Genomic DNA, 21,958 nt, shown 5'->3' on the forward strand with positions numbered 1-21,958 from the left:
GTGTGAAGCCTGTGGTGGACCTTTAGTTCCTCTGCTCTGGAGTAGCCTTTTCCACAGACACTACAGGTAAAAGGTCTGTCTTTAATGTGGGTTTGATAATGCGCTGTGAGGTAAGAGTGAATCCTAAATGTCTTCCTGCAGAGGGAACACGCGAACAGCCTTTCGCCAGAATGCCGCATCTCATGCAGTTTGAGAGAGGACGCCGTGTGGAAACCTCTGCCACACTGGGAGCACAGGAAAGGCTTCTGGCCTGTGTGGATGCGCTGGTGGATTTGTATGTAGCTCTCATTGATGAACCTTTTGCCGCAGTCAGGGCAGGAATAGGGCCTCTCTTTGAAGTGGGTTTTCATGTGTTCTTCCAATTTTTCCTTCTCCTGGAACTGAACGCCACAACGACGGCAGAAGAGATACTGTAAAGAACTGTCCATGTCGGGATCTGAGTCAACAACTGTGTCGCTGTGTGTGGTAACGTGGTGTGTTTGCAATGCTGACTGGCTCTCGCAGTCCTTTCTGCACTCCAGGAAACGGAACGACGATCGGATCCTGGACTCTCCTGGCAAAGACTTCAAGTATTCAGATAGTTCTGTGGCAGGATTCACCTCATCGACTACATCCACAGAACTTTTTCCCCCTAAACAAATAAAAAGACAGTGAATCTTTTGCTTCCTTTTAATGCAGTTTTGTAACTTTTTTGATACATTTCTCAGCTCTCACCAAGGTGGACTTTATAGTGAGTTTTGAGATTTCCTTTCTGGTTAAAACCCCGACCACAGATGCAGCAGCAGTATGGTTTTTCTCCTGTATGGATCAGCTGGTGCCGCTCTAGTTTATAAGCATGAGGGAATTCTTTTCCACAAACTGAACAGTGGTACTCAATCTTCTCCTTGGGATGTTTTAACAGCTCAGGTGGGATTTCTAAAGGCACGGGAACTGTCTTTCTTCCAGGACGCTTCCTACCTGTATGGGGAAAAGAATATTAACTTTAAGTTTAGAAATTTTTGGATGTGGATTTCTTGGGATGTTGATTAGATGTTGATTTCTGTAATAATCCCACACTTAAAGATAAAAGTTAGAGTTTTTAGTTCATACAGAGATGATACAGAGACAGAAGAATAATGGAAAGCCAATCAGCAACAGTTTTCTTTTCTTCAAACAAAACTAGCCCATGCTAAAAAGGGCCGTTTGAAAGAGGCTTTTGAATGTGAAGGCTGGGAATTGAACTTGCAACAAACTGAATGAAAGGTGGCTAGTCTAGGGTCTGAGTCACAGGAAAAAAAGTCACAGTTCTCTTTGCCTGTATTTTTAGTCTGAATGCAAAATGCAAATTTGAACATTTATAAGATTAATTTTGGGGCGTGCAAAGTTAATCTAATTACTGACAAAATCCCTTTTAGTCAACCTTTTTTTAAATAATTATAATGGGAGACACTGATTTTACAAACATCGGATGTTGTTGTAAAAATGTTGAGTCATTTAAAATAGCAATTGTTTTGACTGAATTTATCTAAAACTAATGTGCAATGAATGTATAGGTTTTTGTGCAAATATTTTTGACAGTACTGAAATACAAAATAGAGTGTATAAATTATATTTATACAAAATTCCTTACCAGTTGTAACTTCTGTGTTTTGCTCTACACCTTTAAAAGAAAGTTTAGTACCTGTTCTTTGTCTGTAATCATTTTGCTGCATAAGAAAAAGAATGAAAAACAGAAATGATTGTCACTTAAAAACCTCAGCTTACAGAGCAATTTGAATGTTCAGTTGGTGTACGTTCCAATGATTGCTCTAAGTGTTACAACAAGAATCCCAGTTGTTATCAGATTTCAATACAGGTTAAAGCCGAAATGACTAAGACAGCAGACAAAATGGTGGACAAATTGAACCCAGCAGAAATGCTCAGCCATGTCAGCCCCCCTCCCCAAAAGCAACATTAAAATGACCCCTCCTTCCACAGCTGTGCCTCAAACTGCGATCGCTCCCCCTGATATATACAACTAAACTTTGGAAGATGAGAAAAGACGAAGATTATTTTAAGGTTAAGGCCCTTGAAGCAAAAATAGCATATAATATTTGTAATTGGTTGATGTTCTGTCTCCCTCACTGTTTTATGTTTTGTTATATGTTTGTTAAATGGGTTTAATTGTTATTTTATCTTATTTGGGACAGTAAGATTTAAAAGTTCATTGTAAAGTCAAAGGTTTATGTCTTACGCTGCCATCTAGTGGCCACATGCGGTACGTAAAGTGGGAAGCTTGGTTTGGGAAAGAGAGGCACGTGCTGCGTGTTGGGGAGTGGTGCACATGCATGAAAAGTAAAGTTTTTTTGATGTATTCAGAACCCTGTGAGAAACGATGATCTTTTTACAAAAATTAAAAAGTGGCCAAAGAAAAGCAAGTCTGTGGAGTTTTGTGAAGCCCTTTGTGTTTAGCTCGCTGCATAAGCTGAATCAATACATTTGGCTGAGGGCAAAAGAGTTGATTTATGCTAAACAAATAAACCAAAGTTTCCGATTGATTTTCTCGTATTACTAAGGAATCACTGAGCAGAAATGAAATCACTTTCTTTCTCCTCTCTTATTTGAGTTCGATCCATCTAGTTTTGCTTTGGCGTATACATTTCTCCGTCTTTGGCTCCACCTTGATTCTTTAAGGTGAAAAGAACAAGAATAGCTGACAAACAAGCAACATTCAGAGCATTCATTTCATAAATGATTCCCAAATTTACTGACATTTGAAGAAGGCACACCTCCTGGATTTGGCTAATGTGGTTGCTGGATTACCTGGATAGCTCAGTTGGAACATGGGAAATCAGGGTTCAATTCTTAGGGGGCCCGATAAATTTCATCCAGTGTAGGTCTTCGGGCAAAATCCTTCGTACTACTGCCTATCTGTAGTCACAAGGAGGCCCGAGTCTGGGTCCCCCTTTTCTGGTTCGCAGCCCGGATAAAATACTAAGTTGTTTCAGGAAGGGCATTTGACATAGATAATTCTGCCAAACCACCTGTGCAATTTGCTGTTGCAATCCAAAAGGAAAGCGAACAATCAAACAGAATTACCAAATGTTGCAGATCGTTAAAAGAGCAAAACTTCGACTCTTGTGTTAAAAAGTCCAATTGTACACCAAAAAGAAACTATTACTCCTACTAGTACTAATAGTACTACTAGTACTATTCAAAGTTTATTTATTTAGTTCTCATTCATGACCATCTGGAAGGAGGGGGTTCGAAGCAGTTATTTCACTTTTATTTAGCTAAGATGTTGGTATTTATGAACACATCTATGTCCTTGTCGTTGGTAGGTAGGGATTTACTTGGTTTGGCCAAATCTCCATTTTTACAACCTTACATTGTTTGGTCAATAAGCTTATTGACCATCAGAATCCAATAAACAATGGCCGATATCTGTTCAATGTTTTTCTGCTGATGGTTTTTCCCAAGCTTTGAATTTTTGCAGAAGTTACATTTACAGATTTGTGTTTTATTGTTTAATTTTAGAGACATGGTTCTAAGAAAGTTACCATTAACATCTGTATTGCTCAAATGTCTTCTGCCATCACTACTTCTTTGACGCTTTTCCCGAAGACAGAAATATTGGCCTAAATGCGTCTAAATAGCAGGTATAATAAGAGCTAGCTGAACAATGCAAAGAAAAGTAGCACAGACCTTGTTTTCAAAATAAATGGGATTTTATGAGATGTTGTCTTTACTTTTATAATGTTTGAATGGTATTTATTATTTAACCCTGCTGTTTCCACAAATAGCAAATATTATAAGAGCTAAATTGTGATATTTTGAATTTAACACTATATAAGATCTAATGTGAGAATAATACAATAAAATAAACAGTAAAAAAAAATCTGTTAACTTTTTGAACACAAATAACAAATTAAAAACAGGATATAATAATCAATGACATATATGTTAACTGTGCAAATCTTGTAAAAACGGCAGTTTAATGTATTTATCTGGAAAGTGTCACTTCCATCTGGTGTTCTTCTGTGTTTGCTTTGCTCTTGGGCATTGCACTTCTCCTCTTCATGTGTTCCCAGATGGGATTGCATGTTCCCTTGATAGCCTGAGGTGGTGTCACAAACCAGGCTGTGGGGGGTATTTTCTCTGTTTCCTATGAATTGGTTTGATTTTCCCAGCTCCGTTCAATGCACACAGGAAAGCTAGAGATCACAAGGACGTGTCTTTGCAGCAAACAACCTGAGAGTGGAGCTCTGCCTACAGGCATTCAACTCTAACCTTTTCTCCACAGGATTTACTCTTTATCCATTCTTCACCTACTGCTGAGCTCTTTTTCTAGCATGCCTTGAAGGGAAGGACGCAAGCGTTTGAAGTAGTTTCATCCTTTTAACCTCCAGGACTGAAACTCTGTGTGTAAAAAATAAGAGCCAAGCAAAATATGAAAGTCATAAAAACACCAGACATAAGAACAAACTAATAGTAAGAGGGCCATTTTATACTCACTATACTGATTCTTTATTAAAGTGTCTTCTTTTTTGATTTATTGGATCTCAGGTGTCTGACCTCGGTGGTAAAGCCCAGTTCTTTTGTTTTCATCTGGACTAAAGAGTCCATGATCCTATGAACACAGATGGAGGATCAGTCCAAACATAAGAACAGCAAAACGTTTTTTTCTTTAAGTATGCAGGGTGATTTCATTATTCAAGTTTAAATAAGAAGAACCAAACCCTAAAGAAACCAAATAAATCTGACTTATCTCTGACTTGGCATCAACCAAATCCCTAACTTATGAAGACAAACTCAGAAGTGCATTTAGATGAAGGCTTTATGTACATAAAGGATTTTGAGTTTCAGATGACAATTTTTAAAAAAGTTTTCTTTTTATGCATTGTTACAATTTTTGGTCATTGTCTGTGTATTTTAATTTCTTTTGTTTAGTGGCCTGCCATTTATATTGATAGGATTTGTTTTTACTTTTAATGTTAATGCAGTGTGTGAAGCTTAACAATTACTCTCATTAAATGAACAACAGAGAAAACCTGTAGTAGATAGTATGCCCATGTCAAAGCGCAGAAAATCACTGCAGTAACATGACATTTCATTAATGGATGTGAAGACAGATACTTGCATTAAATGTTCAAAGGATGGATGTGAAAGCGATAGAAATGAAAATTAAAAAAAAAAGTTAATTATTGTCTAGCACAGGGGCGGCCAACCCTGATCCACATGAGCCTCAACCCAGCCTAATTTCCAGCTTTCTTTGGACTGCTTGATGCTGACCACCTAAACCAGGTGTGTTCAGTCAATCAGGATGTGGAATCACTTGAGCCAGTCAATCACTAGAATGACAATCAAGAAGAGCTGGAAACTGGGCAGGATTGTGGCTCTTGAGGACCAGGGTTGGCCAGCCCTGGTCTAGCATTTCAAAGATTAGTGATTTGAGTCAGACTACAAACTATGGGAATCAGGATTTTAATCACTGCTTTGAATTTTCCAACAACTAGGGTAAAGTTTCCCCTTGAAGACCCACTCTGATTAAAACTGTTTTTACCATGTTTTTGTGGCCTTTTTCTCATGACGGAGCACATAAATAAAGAAAATCAAGCTTTAGATTGCATTTCCGAGTATTTCTTTATTCAAATTGTTGAGAATCAAGGGCAGAAGAAAAATTGACATTTAAAAAAGTCCTTCAACGTTATGTAGGTACTACAGTTGGCAGGCAACAACCTCCGTACTCCATTCCATTCTGATGCATCTGCATGTAGACATCTACATCCATGTGGGTTGGATAGCTCCAATTTTGCTTGCCATTTTTGTTGCACTGGTAATGTTAAATTGGGGGTGTGAGGGGCAATAAGCTAGCAGGAGAGCATGTAAACAGAGAGGTCTCAGCAATGGGGGGGGGGGGGGGACTTTGAGGCAATGGTAGCAACTCAGAATATAATTGCAAATATACCACTGCCGTCTGCAAAAACTGTCCTAGAAAACGACATGTTTTTTAATTTAAATTTTGGTTAAACACGACCTAATTAAAAGACCACTGGGAATGCTTTTGAAGTAGCTCAAAAGATGAATGGGGTAGGTCTTAAACTGATCTAGATTTGACACGTGTTTCAAATAATGTCTATATTTGTCTCACAGCAGGGAAAGTTTTCAGCATAGAAGAGCAGGAATAGTAATAATAAAACAAACAAGCAGTACACACAAACTATAAATAAAAAAAAAACATGGAAAAAGACAATCGGCAAAAATAAATAAATAAAATAAACACAAATATTTTCATACAAACATTTTATTTAGAAAAATCTGCAAGTGGACTTAAGCATACTTGTATAACAACACATAACAGTCCCCTTTATACATACATACACATATATGTATACATATATCCTCCTGAGAACCGAGGAAAAAAAGTGTTTTACAATTTCTGTTTTTTTGTGATTTCCTATCCATTTGGGCCTAAATAAACACCTTACAATTTTAATTTTTTTAAAAATGTTTTTTATTTTAATTTCCCAACACGTCCACTGTTGAGGACAACAGGACGATATTTCTGTGAAAATAGAAGTCAATTTGAAAAATCAGAAAAAAGGAGCAGATTAAATCTTTAGAGTGATATTTACCCAAAAAACATTAAATTTTGTTCTAAAACAATAAAATTCTGCATCACTCTTTTGTTACTTGTTGGACCATCTACCTCAGAGGAAGATCGACTGGTAAATTGAGAGCTTTGTTTTTCGGCTCAGCTCTCTCACAACAACGGACCGGAACAGCAACCGCATAACTACGGACGCTCCTCCGATCCGCCTGTCAATCTCATGCTCCTGTCTTCCCATACTCATGGACAAGACTCCAAGATATTTAAACTTCTCCACCTGGGGCAGGGACACTCTACCCACTGAGAGATGGCAAACTACCTTTCTTTGGTTGAGAACCATGGCCTCAGATTTAGCAGTGCTGACCCTCATCCCGGCCACTTCACACTCTACCACAAACCAATCCAATGCACGCTGGAGGTCCCGGCTTAATGAAGCCAACAGGACAACATCATCTGGTAAAGAGCAGAGATGAAACTGTGGTCCCCAAACCAGACCTTCTCCGGCCCCTGCCTGTGCCCTAGAAATTCTGTTCATAAAAACTATGAACAGAACCAGTGATGAAGGGCAGACCTGCTGGACTCCAACGTGCACCGGGAACAGGTTTGACTGCCGGCTATGCGAACCAAGCTCCTGCTCCGGTCATGCAGAGACCGAGCAGCCCTCAGCAAGGCTCCCCGGACCCCATACTCCCATAGCACCTCACCCCATAACACATCTGGAGTGAATAAGCGAACTCCCGCATTCCCTCCAGCACCCTAGAGAGGGTGTAGAGCTGTTATACTGTTCCACGACCAGGACGGAAACCTAACTGTTGTTCCTGGATCTGAGGTTCGACCATCGGACCGACTGTCTTCTCCATTACTGTGGCCTATAGACTTTCCTAGAGAGGCTGAGGAGTGTGATTCCCCGGTAGTTGGAACAAAACTAGATCAAAAACAGATACTCAAAAATGTTATCAATGTACTGTGAAAAGTAAGAGATTGAACTCCGGTATTCACAAACTTTGGCGTCATCTTGATAGGCAGGGCGCCCTGGTAGCACAGGTGTAAACCTCTTATGATGGACGTTTAAAAAACACAAAAAAATCAAGTTATTTAAAAAAATAACAGTTATTTCTTCCTGAATCTCATCCTTTTTATCATCTGAAAGCTCCAAATCTGAATCTCTCTCAACTATCTGGTATAGAATCCTCTCTGCTTCACTTTTTTCTCCATACATTATGTGCAGTCATTAAATACATTAAAATGGTCCCGGTGTCCTCTACAGTGGACATTCATTAAATGCCTTCTGTTTTAAAACTGAAAACATGAAACTTTTTTCAGATCTAAAAATATTGTTCCTAACATGTTTATGACCAAGAATATATATAATCATCATGGTAAAAAAGGAATAGATACATAATATTTGACTTGCCTTTCACCTTTCCATAAAATTTGGTAAATGGCATGGAAGCCATCTTTGTAGAGGTAAAACTTAAAGTTACCAGCATGCAAACTCATCACATGACACATCAATGGAAAGCCCAGGATGTCCTCTACAGAGAAGAATAGGATTTGGAAAGGTATCTCTTAATTCCTTAGAAATATACAGGTAAACAAAATGTCCATTATAGAGGACATAAGTGAATGGGCCGGGTCTCAGGAGGATATATATATATATATATATATATATATATATATATATATATTTATACATATACGTATATAAATGTGTGTGTGTGAATATCAATACATATATCAATATATATATATCAATATCAATACATAATAACATCGCACTTAAATGATTTAAAAAAAAAAAGTGATTTGATTATTTACTGTATTGTCTGATTTTTTATTTATTACTTTTATTGGAGAGTGCCAGTAATATTTCGTTGTGGGGATACAATGACAATAACAATCTTTAAAAATCTTTGAATCTATATAAACATAATAAACAGGCCTTATGACTCTGCATTGCAGGTTTCCTCCTGTGGCGCTTGAATAATAAATAAATGACGGATGACATTAAGCTGAGTGGCAACATTCTGAAATAAATGTGAACATTTTTATGGAATAATCTCCAAAAAACAAGCTCAAGTGCTTATAAAAGAATTTCTGCAGGTTAGCCTTGCTAAGTCCAAAATAAAAATAGACAACAGCAGTCAGTCATCTACTTTACCTCAACCATAAAGCGAGGGGTTGCCAGGTTGGATGAGTGAAAGCCCAGATGTTAGTGATGTCCACATGGCTGCATCTGTCTTGCTCGTTGAGTTGTGTTGCTAGCAGCGCTGCCACCAATTCAAAGTCTTCTTCTTCGCCTCTTCAGCTCGACCTGCTTGTCTGTTTTCTTCTCGGAGGCGGCATTACTGCCTCCTGGCTTCAGCATTCCTCTGCGAAGGAGCGCTGCAAGCATCCAAACACACAAACGTGTAAAGATCGGTCAAATCAGCTGTCCAGCCGCCACTCCTCCAAAAACCGAAAGAAAAAGTGATGGACCACGGGTGAACCGAAAAACCCGGGAGGGACTCTCCTGTCTGAAAGTTATTAGTAGTGTTGGACCGGTACACGTACCTCGGCTCGACAGTTTACCTCAGGTTGGATGTTTCTCTGACTGCATGATCATCGCTGAACTTTGATCTATCTATGTATGTCGTTTTCAAACCTCGAACCTCCTCTGACAGAAGTTGTTACCCAGGGGAGGACATCCTACACGGACCACGGTAACTGCCTCCACATCACTGTGGATGATTTGGGTCGGAGGGGGGCGTTAGAAGTTATTTTTTTTCCACACCATCGTGGTATGAAGAAATATTTATTTATGCCACCACATTGCAAACAAAACTTTCTAAGTAGTACAGGAATTAAGTAGTTTATATTTGTGGGTTGGCATAAAATAAATATCCCTTCACTCCATGCCGACCGAAGCTGAAACGCATCTGTGAGATTCTGCTTTAATTCGAGTTAAATGACGGCACGAGCTAACAGAATGATTAGCTGGATAATTAAGCCCATCTCCAGCAGGCCACCAGTCAAAGGCTAAACCTCAGGCGACGAACGGTAGGGCTGGCTTATTTACTGACATTTGCGAATCGTAATTTAAATTACCTACCGGTTTTCGGTAACTGTTCGCTAGCTTAAAGACAACTGGCACATTAGCTCGAAAGCTAACACGGGCGCATAAAATCCACCTTAAGTTTGTGCTAATTTGCTAGCTAACTAATTGGTAGGTTAACGTCTTCAAACTACACGATAGCCGAGCTGCTTTCGATTTGTGAGTATAATATTAAGTTCAGAGAGACTTCTTTTTAATTTTGTGTAGCTAATAACGTTTATGAGAGGATGTGTGAATTTACTGTCTGACTTTAGGTTCACGACACTGATGACCACAGACTACAGTTCAGTTTACCATTCCCTTGGTTGAACTATATTGTTTAAAACATAAAACTTACAATAGAAAGATTAAAGTTTCAAATCTGCACACGCCCTTTTTTTGTCACAGGCTAAGAGTTTATCACAATCTAGTGACACGTTGAAACTGCACTGTCTGTGTGGTTTCGATTTATGTTGCATCATTTGTTCTAGACAAATTAAAGTAATGTATTTTTGTTGTTTGAGAGACCAAATGATTTTAAACCAATTAATCCTAGTGTTTTATATTTTGTCTATTTTACGTGAGTATATCAGGATATTGATGCTAAATTACTCAATGATTTCAGTTTTTCTTTCATTAGTAACTATTCCGTTTGCAGTCTGGCCCAATCAGTTAAACTTTGGATTAATTATTCGAATTTCTAATCCAAAACCAATTTTATCTCATGAAACTTATCTATTAGGTGAAACTTATATAAAAAAATTAATAATATTTCTGACATTAAAAAAAGACTCAGAAAAGCTTTTTTTTGGGGTATCAGAAAATGTACAATAAATTACTTGGAAGGAAAGTTGATTTGTTCAACTTTTCTTAATCACATAGATCATCATTGGTGATGTGAAAACTAGTGAATTAACTTATTGAAAAGTTGGATTCACGATGTGTTAACCTGCCTTTACTTTGAAAGGCTGATCGTGTGACATTATTGACTTGTTTCACCCCAAAAAAGGTGTTAAACCAGTTTTTCCGACTTTTATATTTTTATACTCATTATATTAAATATTGTATTATTTAAGTTTCTTTTAGAAGTAACTTTTATAAGTGTTCATTGTGTGTGGGGTCATAGATCGTGTGTGTTAATGGAGGGGAGTGGGAAGGGTGGGTTTGGTTTTTATTTTAATATTGTGTATGTCTTTAAATGTTGCGCAAGGCATGAGAAGTGCTTTTTTTAAATAAATAAAGTTTTATTTAAATAACATATGGATATTTTTTTAGATAGTTAGCTATTGTAATGTCACAACAACCCTTTGTTCTTATGTCTTCAGACTTCGGTATGCTGCAACAAATGGAGGGGGACTCAGCAGGCGATGGAGAAACGGAATTATTGGATGAGTCCCACTATGTAGCTGTGTCTCCTCGGCCCGAGCCCGCGATGAGCAACATATCCGAAAATGAATTCTCCTGCCATTGTTGCTATGACATCCTGGTCAACCCCACCACGCTGACCTGTGGACACAACTTCTGCCGCCATTGTCTGGCTCTGTGGTGGGAGTCCTCACACAAGAACGAATGCCCGGAGTGCCGGGAGAAGTGGGAAGGGTTTCCCAAAATCAACATACTGATGAGGTATGCTTTTGCAAAGTGACTGTTTTTGACAGGGACGTCAGAGTAAAATTGGCAGTAGGGCTGGGCGATATGGCCTGAAAATAAAATCTCAGATTTAAATTTTTTTATTCGATTTCCGCTTTTTTCCTGACCCCCCCCCCCCCCCCCCCCACTTAAGGAAAGCAATAAGTACAAATGGCAGAAAACTTAAAGCAGATTTTGCTTTTATTTAATCAAACACAAGAAAAATGTAACCCCCATTTCTGGGATGAATAATAAATAAATGAACACACTCTTGGAATCAAAGTCCCAGCTGTGTTTTAAGTCACAATTTGTAGTCTAGACTAAATGGAGAGAAACATTCACCTTGAGATTAGCACCTTTTTTTTAAAGGTTTAACAATAAAGTTCATATCTGGGGTCTAAGGTTCTAATTCAATTAATAAACCCCGCCCTCTCCACGGTATATATGGGTGCCATGACTTTGACTCTATGCAAATGTGTCCCACAAGATATAAACTAGAGCTGTGACGGTGTGGGATATTTTATCACCGCGCTGATGAAGCAGCAGGAGTCGTGGTTAACCCCCCCCCCAGCGTTGCAAATGATTACAGGTGCTAATTACAACACAGTATTCTTTATTAACAAATGTCAGGGAGCCAGTTTAGCTCGTGCTGGTTTGCCGCGCCTTCTGTCCGTGAAACCAGGGTTCGACTCCGGGCTGCTCCCTATTCCCTTCTCTGCTTCTGTACCGGTCCCAAGCCTGGATAAATTGAGAGGGTTGTGTCAGGAAGGGCATCCGGCGTAAAACATTGCCAAGTTAACCTTGCGACTAATCCTCGAAGGAGAGGTTGTTTCGCTGTGGCTACACCTGATGGGAAAAGCCGAAAGAGAAAGAGAATTCTTTATTAACAAATAACAGTTCTAACTAATGAACTGTTAACCGCGACACCGCACCCCCTGCTGGTTCATCACCGCGGTGATCAAAAATCCCACACTGTCACAGCTCAAAATAAGCATATTGTAAAAATTGCGATAAATGTGCCAAAACAATCTTATGGCAGCTTGAAGTATTTAACGAATCAAATAAATCCCTTTATGCATTTGGCCAATAAGGTGGAGCCCTTTATGTTGTTGACCAATGAGATGGAGCCCTTTTGTTTGCTGCTCGCGTCTTATGTAGACGAGGGTCATTTGGAGTTTAATTTAAGTTATGATGACTCTCATTTAAATAACATTGTTGCAGTAAAATGGAAATGATGTTGTTTTGCTATTTGTTCATGTATTGCAAGTTAAATCGTCATCACAATAATGATGATTAATATCGCAAATCGTAAGTTTCCTCATAATGTACAGCTCTACTCCCAGGTCACTGGAACTGAATGTTTTCTGATAATACTGTCAAGATAAGATTGTTCTCAACGTTTGGCTGAATGGACAAAATGTTAAGAATTTACTCTTTGAAGTTGTAGAAATAAGGACAAAGATAACTGCGTCTGTACAGCAAAATTGTGTTTTCCTGATTCCAAACAATCTTTGAAGTTACATTATTGTTAAATCAAACAAAACATGAGTTATTTATTTTAACTCTTCATTTACATTTGAGAAGTTTTCTGAGGGGTCAATATGTCTCAAAAAAGTCTTCCTCAGCCTTTAAGTATGAGGAAATGATTTTGAAAAACAAAAGCATTGCCACCCAGCAACACATTTTAGGCTTGTTTCTCTTCCTCAATATTACCCATAAAAAAACATTTTGTGTTGTGTGACATTTGTGGACTCATGTACTGATGTAAATAAAGAAAGTAATCTGCATGGAAAAGACAAAGGAGCTGGCTCAAAAGCAAGTTAAGCAATTTGGTGATTTAAAAACCACCAGTTCCCACAAAAAACCCACCCAAAATGTGAATCTTTCATTATTAGCTGTAATTAGCAGTAATTAATCATCCACTTTTTATTACTTATCGTTTTAAATGAGACATTTCTTAGTGATATTACATCTGGCATTTTTGCAGTGAGTCAGGGCAAAACATTCAACATAATAAACAGCCAGAGGGAATCAGACTTGAGCTCACGTTTGATCACCCCCTTTTTCTCAAACATTTAGAACAATCCAAAAAAAGGTTGTTTTCTCCACTCTGTGAAGGTTTTCCTCACAAACACTTTAGTAATTTGTTTTCGCATTCCATGGAGGAAGCTGATCCGCTTTGAAAAGCCCAAAGGAAATGAAGACATTTTCAAAGTGGAAAGTTTTTTGCATTTTTTTTTCTCTTTTAATGAATTTAAGTGAAGTATAATATAAACACACGTCCTTGTGAAACGTATTAAAGAATGGGATGATTTTAAAAAATTTGTTCTTGTGAATTTTTTAAGTAGCCTATTGATAAAACGTTAAAAAACTAAATCAAATATCATCTGAGATCATTCCAAAAACTATTTGGTGTTTTCCTAATTTTGTGCAACACCAGCATTAAAAACCCTCCAAAGACTAATTTGTATTCATAAAAAAAGATCTTTTGTTTCATTATTGATATCACGAACATCACAGTTATCTTCTCACCTTCTGTCTTTTTTGTGCAACTTTATGTCAGATAAAACACTAAATAAATGATAGAAAAACATGAAATACTTTACCTATATAATAGAAAGTAAGGACATGTAATAAATCTCAACAATATATAAAAAAATGATTAAAGCGTTACATTATTAACATACTCTGAGTAAACTAAAAGTACAAAATCAACCCACTTTTAATTCGATTGGGCAAACAGCTGTGAGGTTGCGCTCCATGCGCTGCTATACCTCGCAGCCCACACGGCAATAGAGCAGAAAATACGCAAAATACAGAGATAAAAAAAATTAAAAACCTGCCCAAACTATACACACCTGCCCACAGTGATGTCTGCACTCTAAGTCAGAACCAGAATTTGCTTTCTCTGTATATAAAAACTCCAGAAGTTTTGTTAAATATTCATCCCTCTGATGGGGAATGTTGAAATGCTTAGGGAGAAAAAAAACTATTCTTGGATGGCCGCTGAAACTGGAACCGGTCTTTCAGAGCGCTATTTTGCACACGTCAATCTGTAAAGAAATTTCAATCTGGGTGCCCGTGTACGGCGCGCAGATAACCTGGGTTTGCTCTCCAGGGCATGCAATTAGCTAAAACCAAAACTAAAGTGTGGGTCAAGACCCTTTGCAGGGCTGCCTGTCTGGGTCTCCCTGTGTCAGGAAGGGCATCAGGCGTAAAAACCCTCTGCTGAACCACCGTGTGAATCGGTGAAAGCTGATTCACACTGTGATTTTGTGGTGTCGACCCGTGACGGGATGTGCTGAAAGGTCCACCTGTCCACATCTCCACCTGTTCAGCAGTGTATGTATTATATTGGACGTAAGTCACCAATTCTTTTCATAATTAGCTGGGTACTGATGTATTAATACAATGTGGATTTTCTAGTTTCATTACTAACCCAGGAAAGTTTGTTGTTTTGGGCTCTGCTTAAAGAAATAGACACGAGTAAACATGGATGTGGTTAATATTTGGTTCAACTTTCAGATTCCAGTGATCCTTTAATTTCAGCAAATGTTCAGTCAGTATTACTTAATTTATCATATGAAAAAGTTCACATTTTTAAAATCGGCATTTTTATTTTTTGCGTTGAGATCGTTTCACCAAATGTTGTGTGCTCATAAGTCACAATCAACTGAAATGTTGGGATTTTACAGTCATATTTAGTACAAATGTTGTCAGGATGAAGGTGAGAAGAGAAAGATGCCTTAAAACCCCAAATGTTTGCCAATGGTTTGAAAGACTTTCCTACAAATTCAATGAAACTGTTTTGCTTCTAGTTTTTACCTTTAATTGACAAAACAGTAAGGCTGTTTTTGTTAAACAAGTTCAGTCCTTACGGAAAAACATGACTGTGCTGTTGTCATAACAACTATCTGTAGTTGTCATTTATATTTATTTGAAAAGGTTGGGGATTTTGAGAAATGATGCCAAAATCAGCACAAAGCAAACATCCTCTGCATCTCATACACCTCAAGACGAGACAAAGATCAAATCTAAAGCTTCACACCGACAAGAAAATCAGCCAATGTGAAAACTGCAAATGAGTGTCTTTATGACTTTCATTCATTCATTCTTTTTTAAGGGATGCAACTGACAAGCTTTTCAGTGAGGTTGTACAGAGGAGGAGGATGGAGATCCAGGCAAATCCCAAAATCTCTCGGAGCCTGCTAGCCTTCCAAAGGTATTCTGGTCTGCAGGAAAACTTAGTTCCATTGTGAATTTGGAAATCACTTTAAAAGAAACTATTTTCAATTCATGAGGAAATTTATAAAAATAGGAAAACGAAACATTACAAACACAATTTTGTTTTTTCACGTTTGCTTTTGTTTTTCACATTACCTTTCTTTTTTTCATCAAACCTTAAGGACACATTTGCCTGTGAACAAACATTTTGTTTTTTTATATTATTGTTACTGTAACCTTTAGTCTAAATCCAGTAAACTTAACTTGTGTAAAATTCTGTCTTGATTCAAGCTTTTTTCCTCTGAGCAAAACCTGGTTAGCACTTCATTTTGCTATGTGCTTATCCCAACAAAGGGTGCATGTTTCACTCTCTCTTCTTCTTCATTTTAGACATGGAGACAACCTGGGCAGAGCCAGGACGACCCACAACAGGGGAGCAGGCTTCTTCTTTTCTGGAGTACTGACTGCCCTCACATGTGTGGCTGTAAGTACAGAGCAGCACAGGAATGTCTCTGCAGGGAATTCCAGCTGACTGAAAGGCAAAACAAGCCACCTTCTTAGACTCTTTCCCAGTCAACTCCTGACAACTACAGTAGCAACTAAAAGGGTCAGAGACATTGGTCCTGTCAATACAACATGTTTACTTTGTCCATGTGGCAGAGGAGAGCACCATCAAAGGGTACCACGCCACGTGGAGCTTCATTTGTACCAATGGTTGTTTTGCTTCTCATGACATTTAAAGAGATTACAGCATAGCCTTGGAGCTCACACAGGTTTCTTATATTTAAAGCTTTTTTCATTCATTCTGACTAGTATAATGTGACAATAATAATTAGGTCAGAGCAGCTACTTTTACCTATACCTAACAGGGAGATAAAATAATTTCAGTTATTAAAACTACTTTTTAAATTGCTTTCTTGGATTATTTTTAAAACTAAGTTTTCACCACACGGAATGAAGATGGTGTGATGGAACAAAACACATGGGGATGTCTGCACACATGTTTTGAAAGGGAGCTTTCTCCAAAAGTCTCTTTCCGTCTGTGGAAACCCTCCTTTTTCTGTGAATAATGTGCACAGAGGAGACGTGGTTAATTCAATCAGAGCAGTGAAACTCTTTTCTTTGACACTCAGACTGAAGCATTTTAAAGAAACAAGAACTACTCCTGCTTTTTAAATATTTTTACAAAGTCTGTCTTTTTTAAAGCAGATGCCTTCCCAAATGTTTCATTAGAAATGTTATTTTTCTCCAGCCGCTGGGAAAATAATAATAATATGGGTAACAAATAATGAGTTCCATCTGTCATATTTTCTATCAAAAGTTTAAATGAAATAAATTTAGAAATTTAGAAATTCACCTCTAAGTTATGAGCGAGACTGCTGGTGCAGAGCAACCCCCCCCCCAATATATGGTCTCCATCGTCATTAAAAACACAAAAACAGGATTTTCATCAGAGTGGGTTTTTTTAAGTAAGAAACAGCAGCAAAATTACGAATAACAGTTTTACCAAACCAAAGGGATGTTTATGGAGGTACTGTACTTTGTGTGTCTCCAGGTGGTGGTGCTGGTGTTTCACTGGGGCAGTGGTGTGATGGAACAACATGACCTGTTGATCAGCAAACCTGTGTCTCACTGGACATCAGAGGACGTTGTGTATTGGCTGGAAAACCTGGGTCCATGGACCGAGCCTTACAGAGGAGCCTTTCAGCAGGAGAACGTCAATGGAAGGTGGACATGCAGAAACTACCATTTAAACACAAATGTTATTAATGAATAAAGTCTGATCTAAAGCAGGTTTAGTCATTTAATGACAGGATGTTATACCTGCATTCAAACCTGTATGTCTGTTTTGATGCTTCAGGCTGCTGCTGATGCTGGGGGATGAAGAGTTGATGAAAAAGCCTTACAACATAGAAAACTCAGTGCACAGAAGAGCTGTTTTAGCTGAACTGGACCGAGTTAAGGCGCTGGGGGTCAAACCCCCACAGAACCTCTGGGAATACAAAGCAAGTATTTTACATTATAGTACAAAGCTTTTAACTTTATTTTGTCTGCATGCATATAAAAGTTGAAATTGGAATATTTCAGTGGGGACCGTGCATTACACACCTGGGCCTTCAGTAGTGCTACGTCTGAATCACTCAACCCCTCATGAACTATTTTAATGCCTCGAAATAGACTAAATAAAAAACTGTAAAGAAATCTCATTATGCAACCACAGCCTGCTCAAAACATTGAAAACAACCACATAGATTTGAAACATTATTTATTATATTTATCATTTCCCTCAGTTCCATCACCCTGTCATGTAGATTATCGCGCTTCGGTTCCATCAAGAAGTCTTTTTCTGTTCCATCAAGGCCAGTGCTGAGAGCCCAGTCTGTCCAGTTGTTTCTGCGTAGGTTTGAATTCGCTTTAGAGACGAAAATGTCTGTTCAACAGACGCAATGGACACGAGGATGGACAGCACCAAACACACAAATCTGTACGGCTACTTCATGCTCTCACTCACTTTTTTTCTGATAAAGAACGTCAAGGAGATCAGTGGGAGATTTTCCTGCTAAATCATTCATGTACATTACAGTCAGCTCTGTTTTGAACCGAGACAGATCAAAAAGTGCTCCGTGGCTCTGTGTCAAACGGGGCAAGGCTGCATGTGGGACATTTTCCCTGTATTCCTGAAACTTTTGTCCAATCAGAAGGTGTAAAAACTGCAACGTTGCCAAAGCCTGCTAAAAGGCGCTGCTGACACCACCCCAAAATCTGATTGGTTGAAAGAAATGAGCATCACAGGAACTTCACAACTCGTGGTGAAGGCTCTTATCCTGCCTGACAACAAAGGACAGCTGAAATGCGATTGGTTAAATGCTCCAATGTGAAATTACGTCTGTCTGGAAGCAGCATAACCATCATAAACACAATAAAAAAGATGGACAGACCATTTGGAATGATTTAATGAGTATGCATGGCCAAAATATAATTAACGTATGATATTTTTGAGGCCTTGAAGGCCCTGACGGACCACCACTAGAATATTTCTGTCAAATTATTCAATAGTGATTGGTTCATTTGGTCAAAAATGTAATGACCCTAGTCGGTTCTAAAACACCTTGTTGTCTCTTTCTTGCCTCTCCAAAGGCGGCGAATGCCGGGAAGTCCCTGTTCCTGCTGTATGCTCTCAAGCGCTCCCCTCGTCTCACAATCTTTTACTTGTATTTATTTGATTATTCGGAGACCTTCCTTCCTTTCCTGCACACCTGCTGCCCGCCGTTTACACACACTGAAGAGCCCGTGGAGAGCAGTTTTCTCAAAACCCAGGTGATATTTGGTGTGAATCACACACGTCAGTTAACATAACATGAAGAAATGTAAAGGTTTAGAAACCAGCTACAGTTTGGTTTACAAAGCTGTTGCTGTTGCTGGCAGTACTCCTCAGTCTGTGCAGTTACTTGTGTTAATTCATGATGAGGGATTTCATGTTTGCTGGCGTTCCCTCTGTTTGACAGTTGGAGCCCAGCTGGCAGCAGTGGGTGGAGTTCCTAGTGAAGTACTGCGTGCTTCCATACCAGCTGATTGCAGAATTTGCATGGGACTGGCTGGCCATCCACTACTGGACGTCCCGCTTCATCATTGTTAACGCCATGCTGCTGTCGGTACTGGAGGGCTGCTTTCTGTGGAGACTGTGGACCACAGCCAGGTTAAGGTACTTATTTAAGGTTAAGGTACTTATTATACTGGTCACGTCTCTAGGAACAATCCAACATTTTTTTTTTGGTTAGCTACGATGTGTATAAGAAAAAGCATAGATTTCAGCTGGCTTTCTGTTCATTTATTAAATGATGTGGACAGGTGAGCCATGTTTATAGGTGCCAGCACTCTAGACCTAAGCTCAAGGCTGATCTGGCTTCCTCTGTTTTGTTTTTTGTTTTTGCAGGACTCTGCCACAACAGATGTGGAACCACTTGTGGAAAATGCTCTCTCAGGGATTTGCCTTCGCCCTCATGTGGCCTTTCGTCCCTCAGTTTGTATGTAACTGTCTCTTCTACTGGGCTCTCTACTTCAGTCCCATCATCAATATAGACCTGGTGGTGCAGCAGCTGATGCATCCGGAAACACAGGCGCAGTGACGTTCTGCAGGCTTTGTGCTCAGCAGATGAAGCAGTCGGGACTTTAACCTCTGAGCAGACGGGGGGGGGGTTGTGCCGCAGAGACTGACTTCTTCTTGATCCTCAGCTTTCCGCTGCACTCTGACCACACTGTGGACCATGACAGACCTTAAGCTTAGGTCGGGGAAAAAAAGTAAAAACTGAGAAGATGTGACGTCCTAACAAGCCTGTGGGAGTCTACAGTGACTTGTTTTCCTGGGAGGTGATATTTGACATGATTAGTGATTAAATAGTAGTGGAAATGAAGACCTCGTGGTCTTATGCTGACATATTTTCAAGCACTGAAAAGGATATTTTTTTATATCGATTCAAGAGACAAATCAAAAAAGCTTTTTTGACCGTTAATCCAAAAATCCAATTCTTCAAAATGATTCACTTAAAATATTAATTCCCCCTTAGATGAACAACATGCGGCCTATTTTCTCTTTACTGCTATTTCATCGATCCAAAAGTACGTTTTCAATGCAGAGGCAGCTTTTCAATAATGGTCTGGTTTCATGATGGTTAAAGAGGTGGGCAAGAAGTATGACCCTCACTATAAATGATGCTGAGTCTCTGCAAAGTTAAGAAATCGTGTTATCTTTAGAGTCCGTGAGTTTGGAAAGAGTTAAAAGGCCATTTTCACCAGTTTGCAGAAAACAGAAGCTGATGAACACTTCTGCTCTCAGGAGTGGATCCTCCAACAAGTTCATCTCAACTTCAGCTCTAAAATCCATCAAAAGTATGTCAAACAAACTCAGAAGACCACACAAAAAGATTTACCGTTGACATTTTCTCACTAGTAAACGCTCTTTATTAACAGCTGTCAAGCATGTTGATGGATTGAAGATTTTGTTTTGCTGCCAAAAGACCTCCGCATTTTGTAACTGAACCCACCCTCAAACGCAGCGGTTTACCAGAAGATTCCACCAAATATTCCTCAAAAAAGCAAATCTCTAGAGAAAACACTGATTGAATCTGTTAGTATTAACAACATTTGTTTCAAGCCAAAATGATTCCCATATTGTGCTTGGATGTTCACTTGAAGCTCATTTTTCTTCATTTTAAAATCCGAACGGTTTGGACTTTTTTTTTCAACCCAACCGACACAACAACAGCATTGAAAGGGGGAGTTTTTGCACTCAAGACTGGATATCTTTCGAATGTATTCTTTGCATCTGAGTTGTGATCTTGCAGAAGTGTTTGGTGGAAAGATCCAAGTTTTAAATGTTGGGCTTTGTCGTTCAGCAGCCTGCTATCAGAACCATTCAGGTCAGATTATTCTCACTTACATTTCTTCAGTTTCCCGACACATTTGAAAAGAAAGGAAAACCAAATTTTTGCTATTTTTAGAGATGCAAATCTGTATTGTGCAATTTCTGTTTTTCTTTTTCTTTGTTTGCAAATTTTGTTTTTATTTGGTTGTATGTGGATAAATACAACATTGCACATTTTTTACTGTTCAGGAAGATTTTTTTTATGCTTTTAGCATCATTGTTGAATAGAGCTGATCTCTTTTTTTTTTTAACTGTTTATTTGCACTTAAGTTTTACACTGTGATATTGTTCTTTTTTTTCTTTATTTGAACATTTTAAAACACTGTTCGCTTATTGTTGGATATTTTTTTTACTTCCTGGGAAATTGACAATAAAATTGCATTGAATAAAAAATGTATTTGATTTTGTAGACTCAATAAATAACTGACTTTATATTGAGTTGGTTTTTCAAGTAAATAACAGTTGCTTTGAAATGTCTCATGCAGGTTCTGAATTTGAGCTCTAAGAGTACAGATGGTTAACTCGGACTATACCAGTGTCAAGAACAGGCAAAATCTTTTTGGTACCATTTGGATTATTATCAGAAAGCTACTATGATTTGGGTTGGAATTCTGATCCACTTTTACAATGAAAATAAATAGTAGAATTGGGGTAAACGGCCCCTTTCTGCAGTGCAGGAGAAGAGGAATATTTCTTTTTTATTTAGCTGCAAAAAAGCTTTCTCTGTTTTTTTTTTTTTTACCAGATCTGAACCAGGCTACAGCATATTGTTTAACTTCTGTATAAAAGCCTGCTTGCTGATGGAATGATTCACTGAAACTTAAAATGTATGCATATATTTTTAAATAAAAACATTTATTTTCAAGGAGCTTTTATTGGTCTTTCTTCTTGTTACATGAACACCAACTGTGCCTTAAATGGATTAGATCGCCCCCTGCTGTTGAGAGACCGCCATAGAACTAACTACTACGTTCATTGACTGTAGGGACCTTCACTAAAAAGCAGAAAATGGTATTTGTGAAAACAAATGTAATTACGCGCA

At 38.5% G+C, this 21,958-nt stretch overlaps 1 protein-coding gene and 1 long non-coding RNA gene across 8 annotated transcripts; one reads left to right on the forward strand and one right to left on the reverse strand.

Annotated features, from left to right (window-relative positions):
• Window positions 1-751: 751 nt before the first annotated feature.
• LOC110015352 (uncharacterized) lies at window positions 752-9,777 on the reverse strand. The gene is made up of 5 exons (XR_002290542.3): window positions 9,660-9,777; window positions 8,730-8,953; window positions 4,474-4,588; window positions 4,249-4,377; window positions 752-957 (listed from the first exon to the last, which is right to left on the reverse strand). It is a non-coding gene; the product is annotated as an uncharacterized LOC110015352 (long non-coding RNA).
• LOC101157427 (bifunctional apoptosis regulator) lies at window positions 8,858-21,784 on the forward strand. Of its 7 annotated transcripts, XM_011478055.4 has the most exons (10): window positions 8,916-9,144; window positions 9,232-9,270; window positions 10,967-11,267; window positions 15,394-15,492; window positions 15,885-15,978; window positions 17,050-17,222; window positions 17,356-17,500; window positions 18,633-18,812; window positions 19,001-19,197; window positions 19,429-21,784. In XM_011478055.4, exons 3-10 carry the CDS (start codon window positions 10,975-10,977, stop codon window positions 19,619-19,621), a joined length of 1,374 nt encoding a protein of 457 aa, XP_011476357.1. In that variant the 5' UTR covers window positions 8,916-9,144; window positions 9,232-9,270; window positions 10,967-10,974; the 3' UTR covers window positions 19,622-21,784. The 7 variants fall into 7 exon arrangements, with proteins under 7 accessions (XP_011476346.1, XP_011476357.1, XP_011476363.1 ...); XM_011478044.4 differs by having other exon boundaries at window positions 8,858-9,270; XM_011478061.4 differs by lacking the exon at window positions 9,232-9,270 and having other exon boundaries at window positions 8,942-9,144.
• Window positions 21,785-21,958: the final 174 nt, after the last annotated feature.

This window comes from Oryzias latipes, chromosome 1, assembly GCF_053564925.1.
Source record: "Oryzias latipes strain Hd-rR chromosome 1, Olatipes_Hd-rR_3.1".
In the NCBI taxonomy this organism is placed as follows: Eukaryota; Metazoa; Chordata; class Actinopteri; order Beloniformes; family Adrianichthyidae; genus Oryzias; species Oryzias latipes.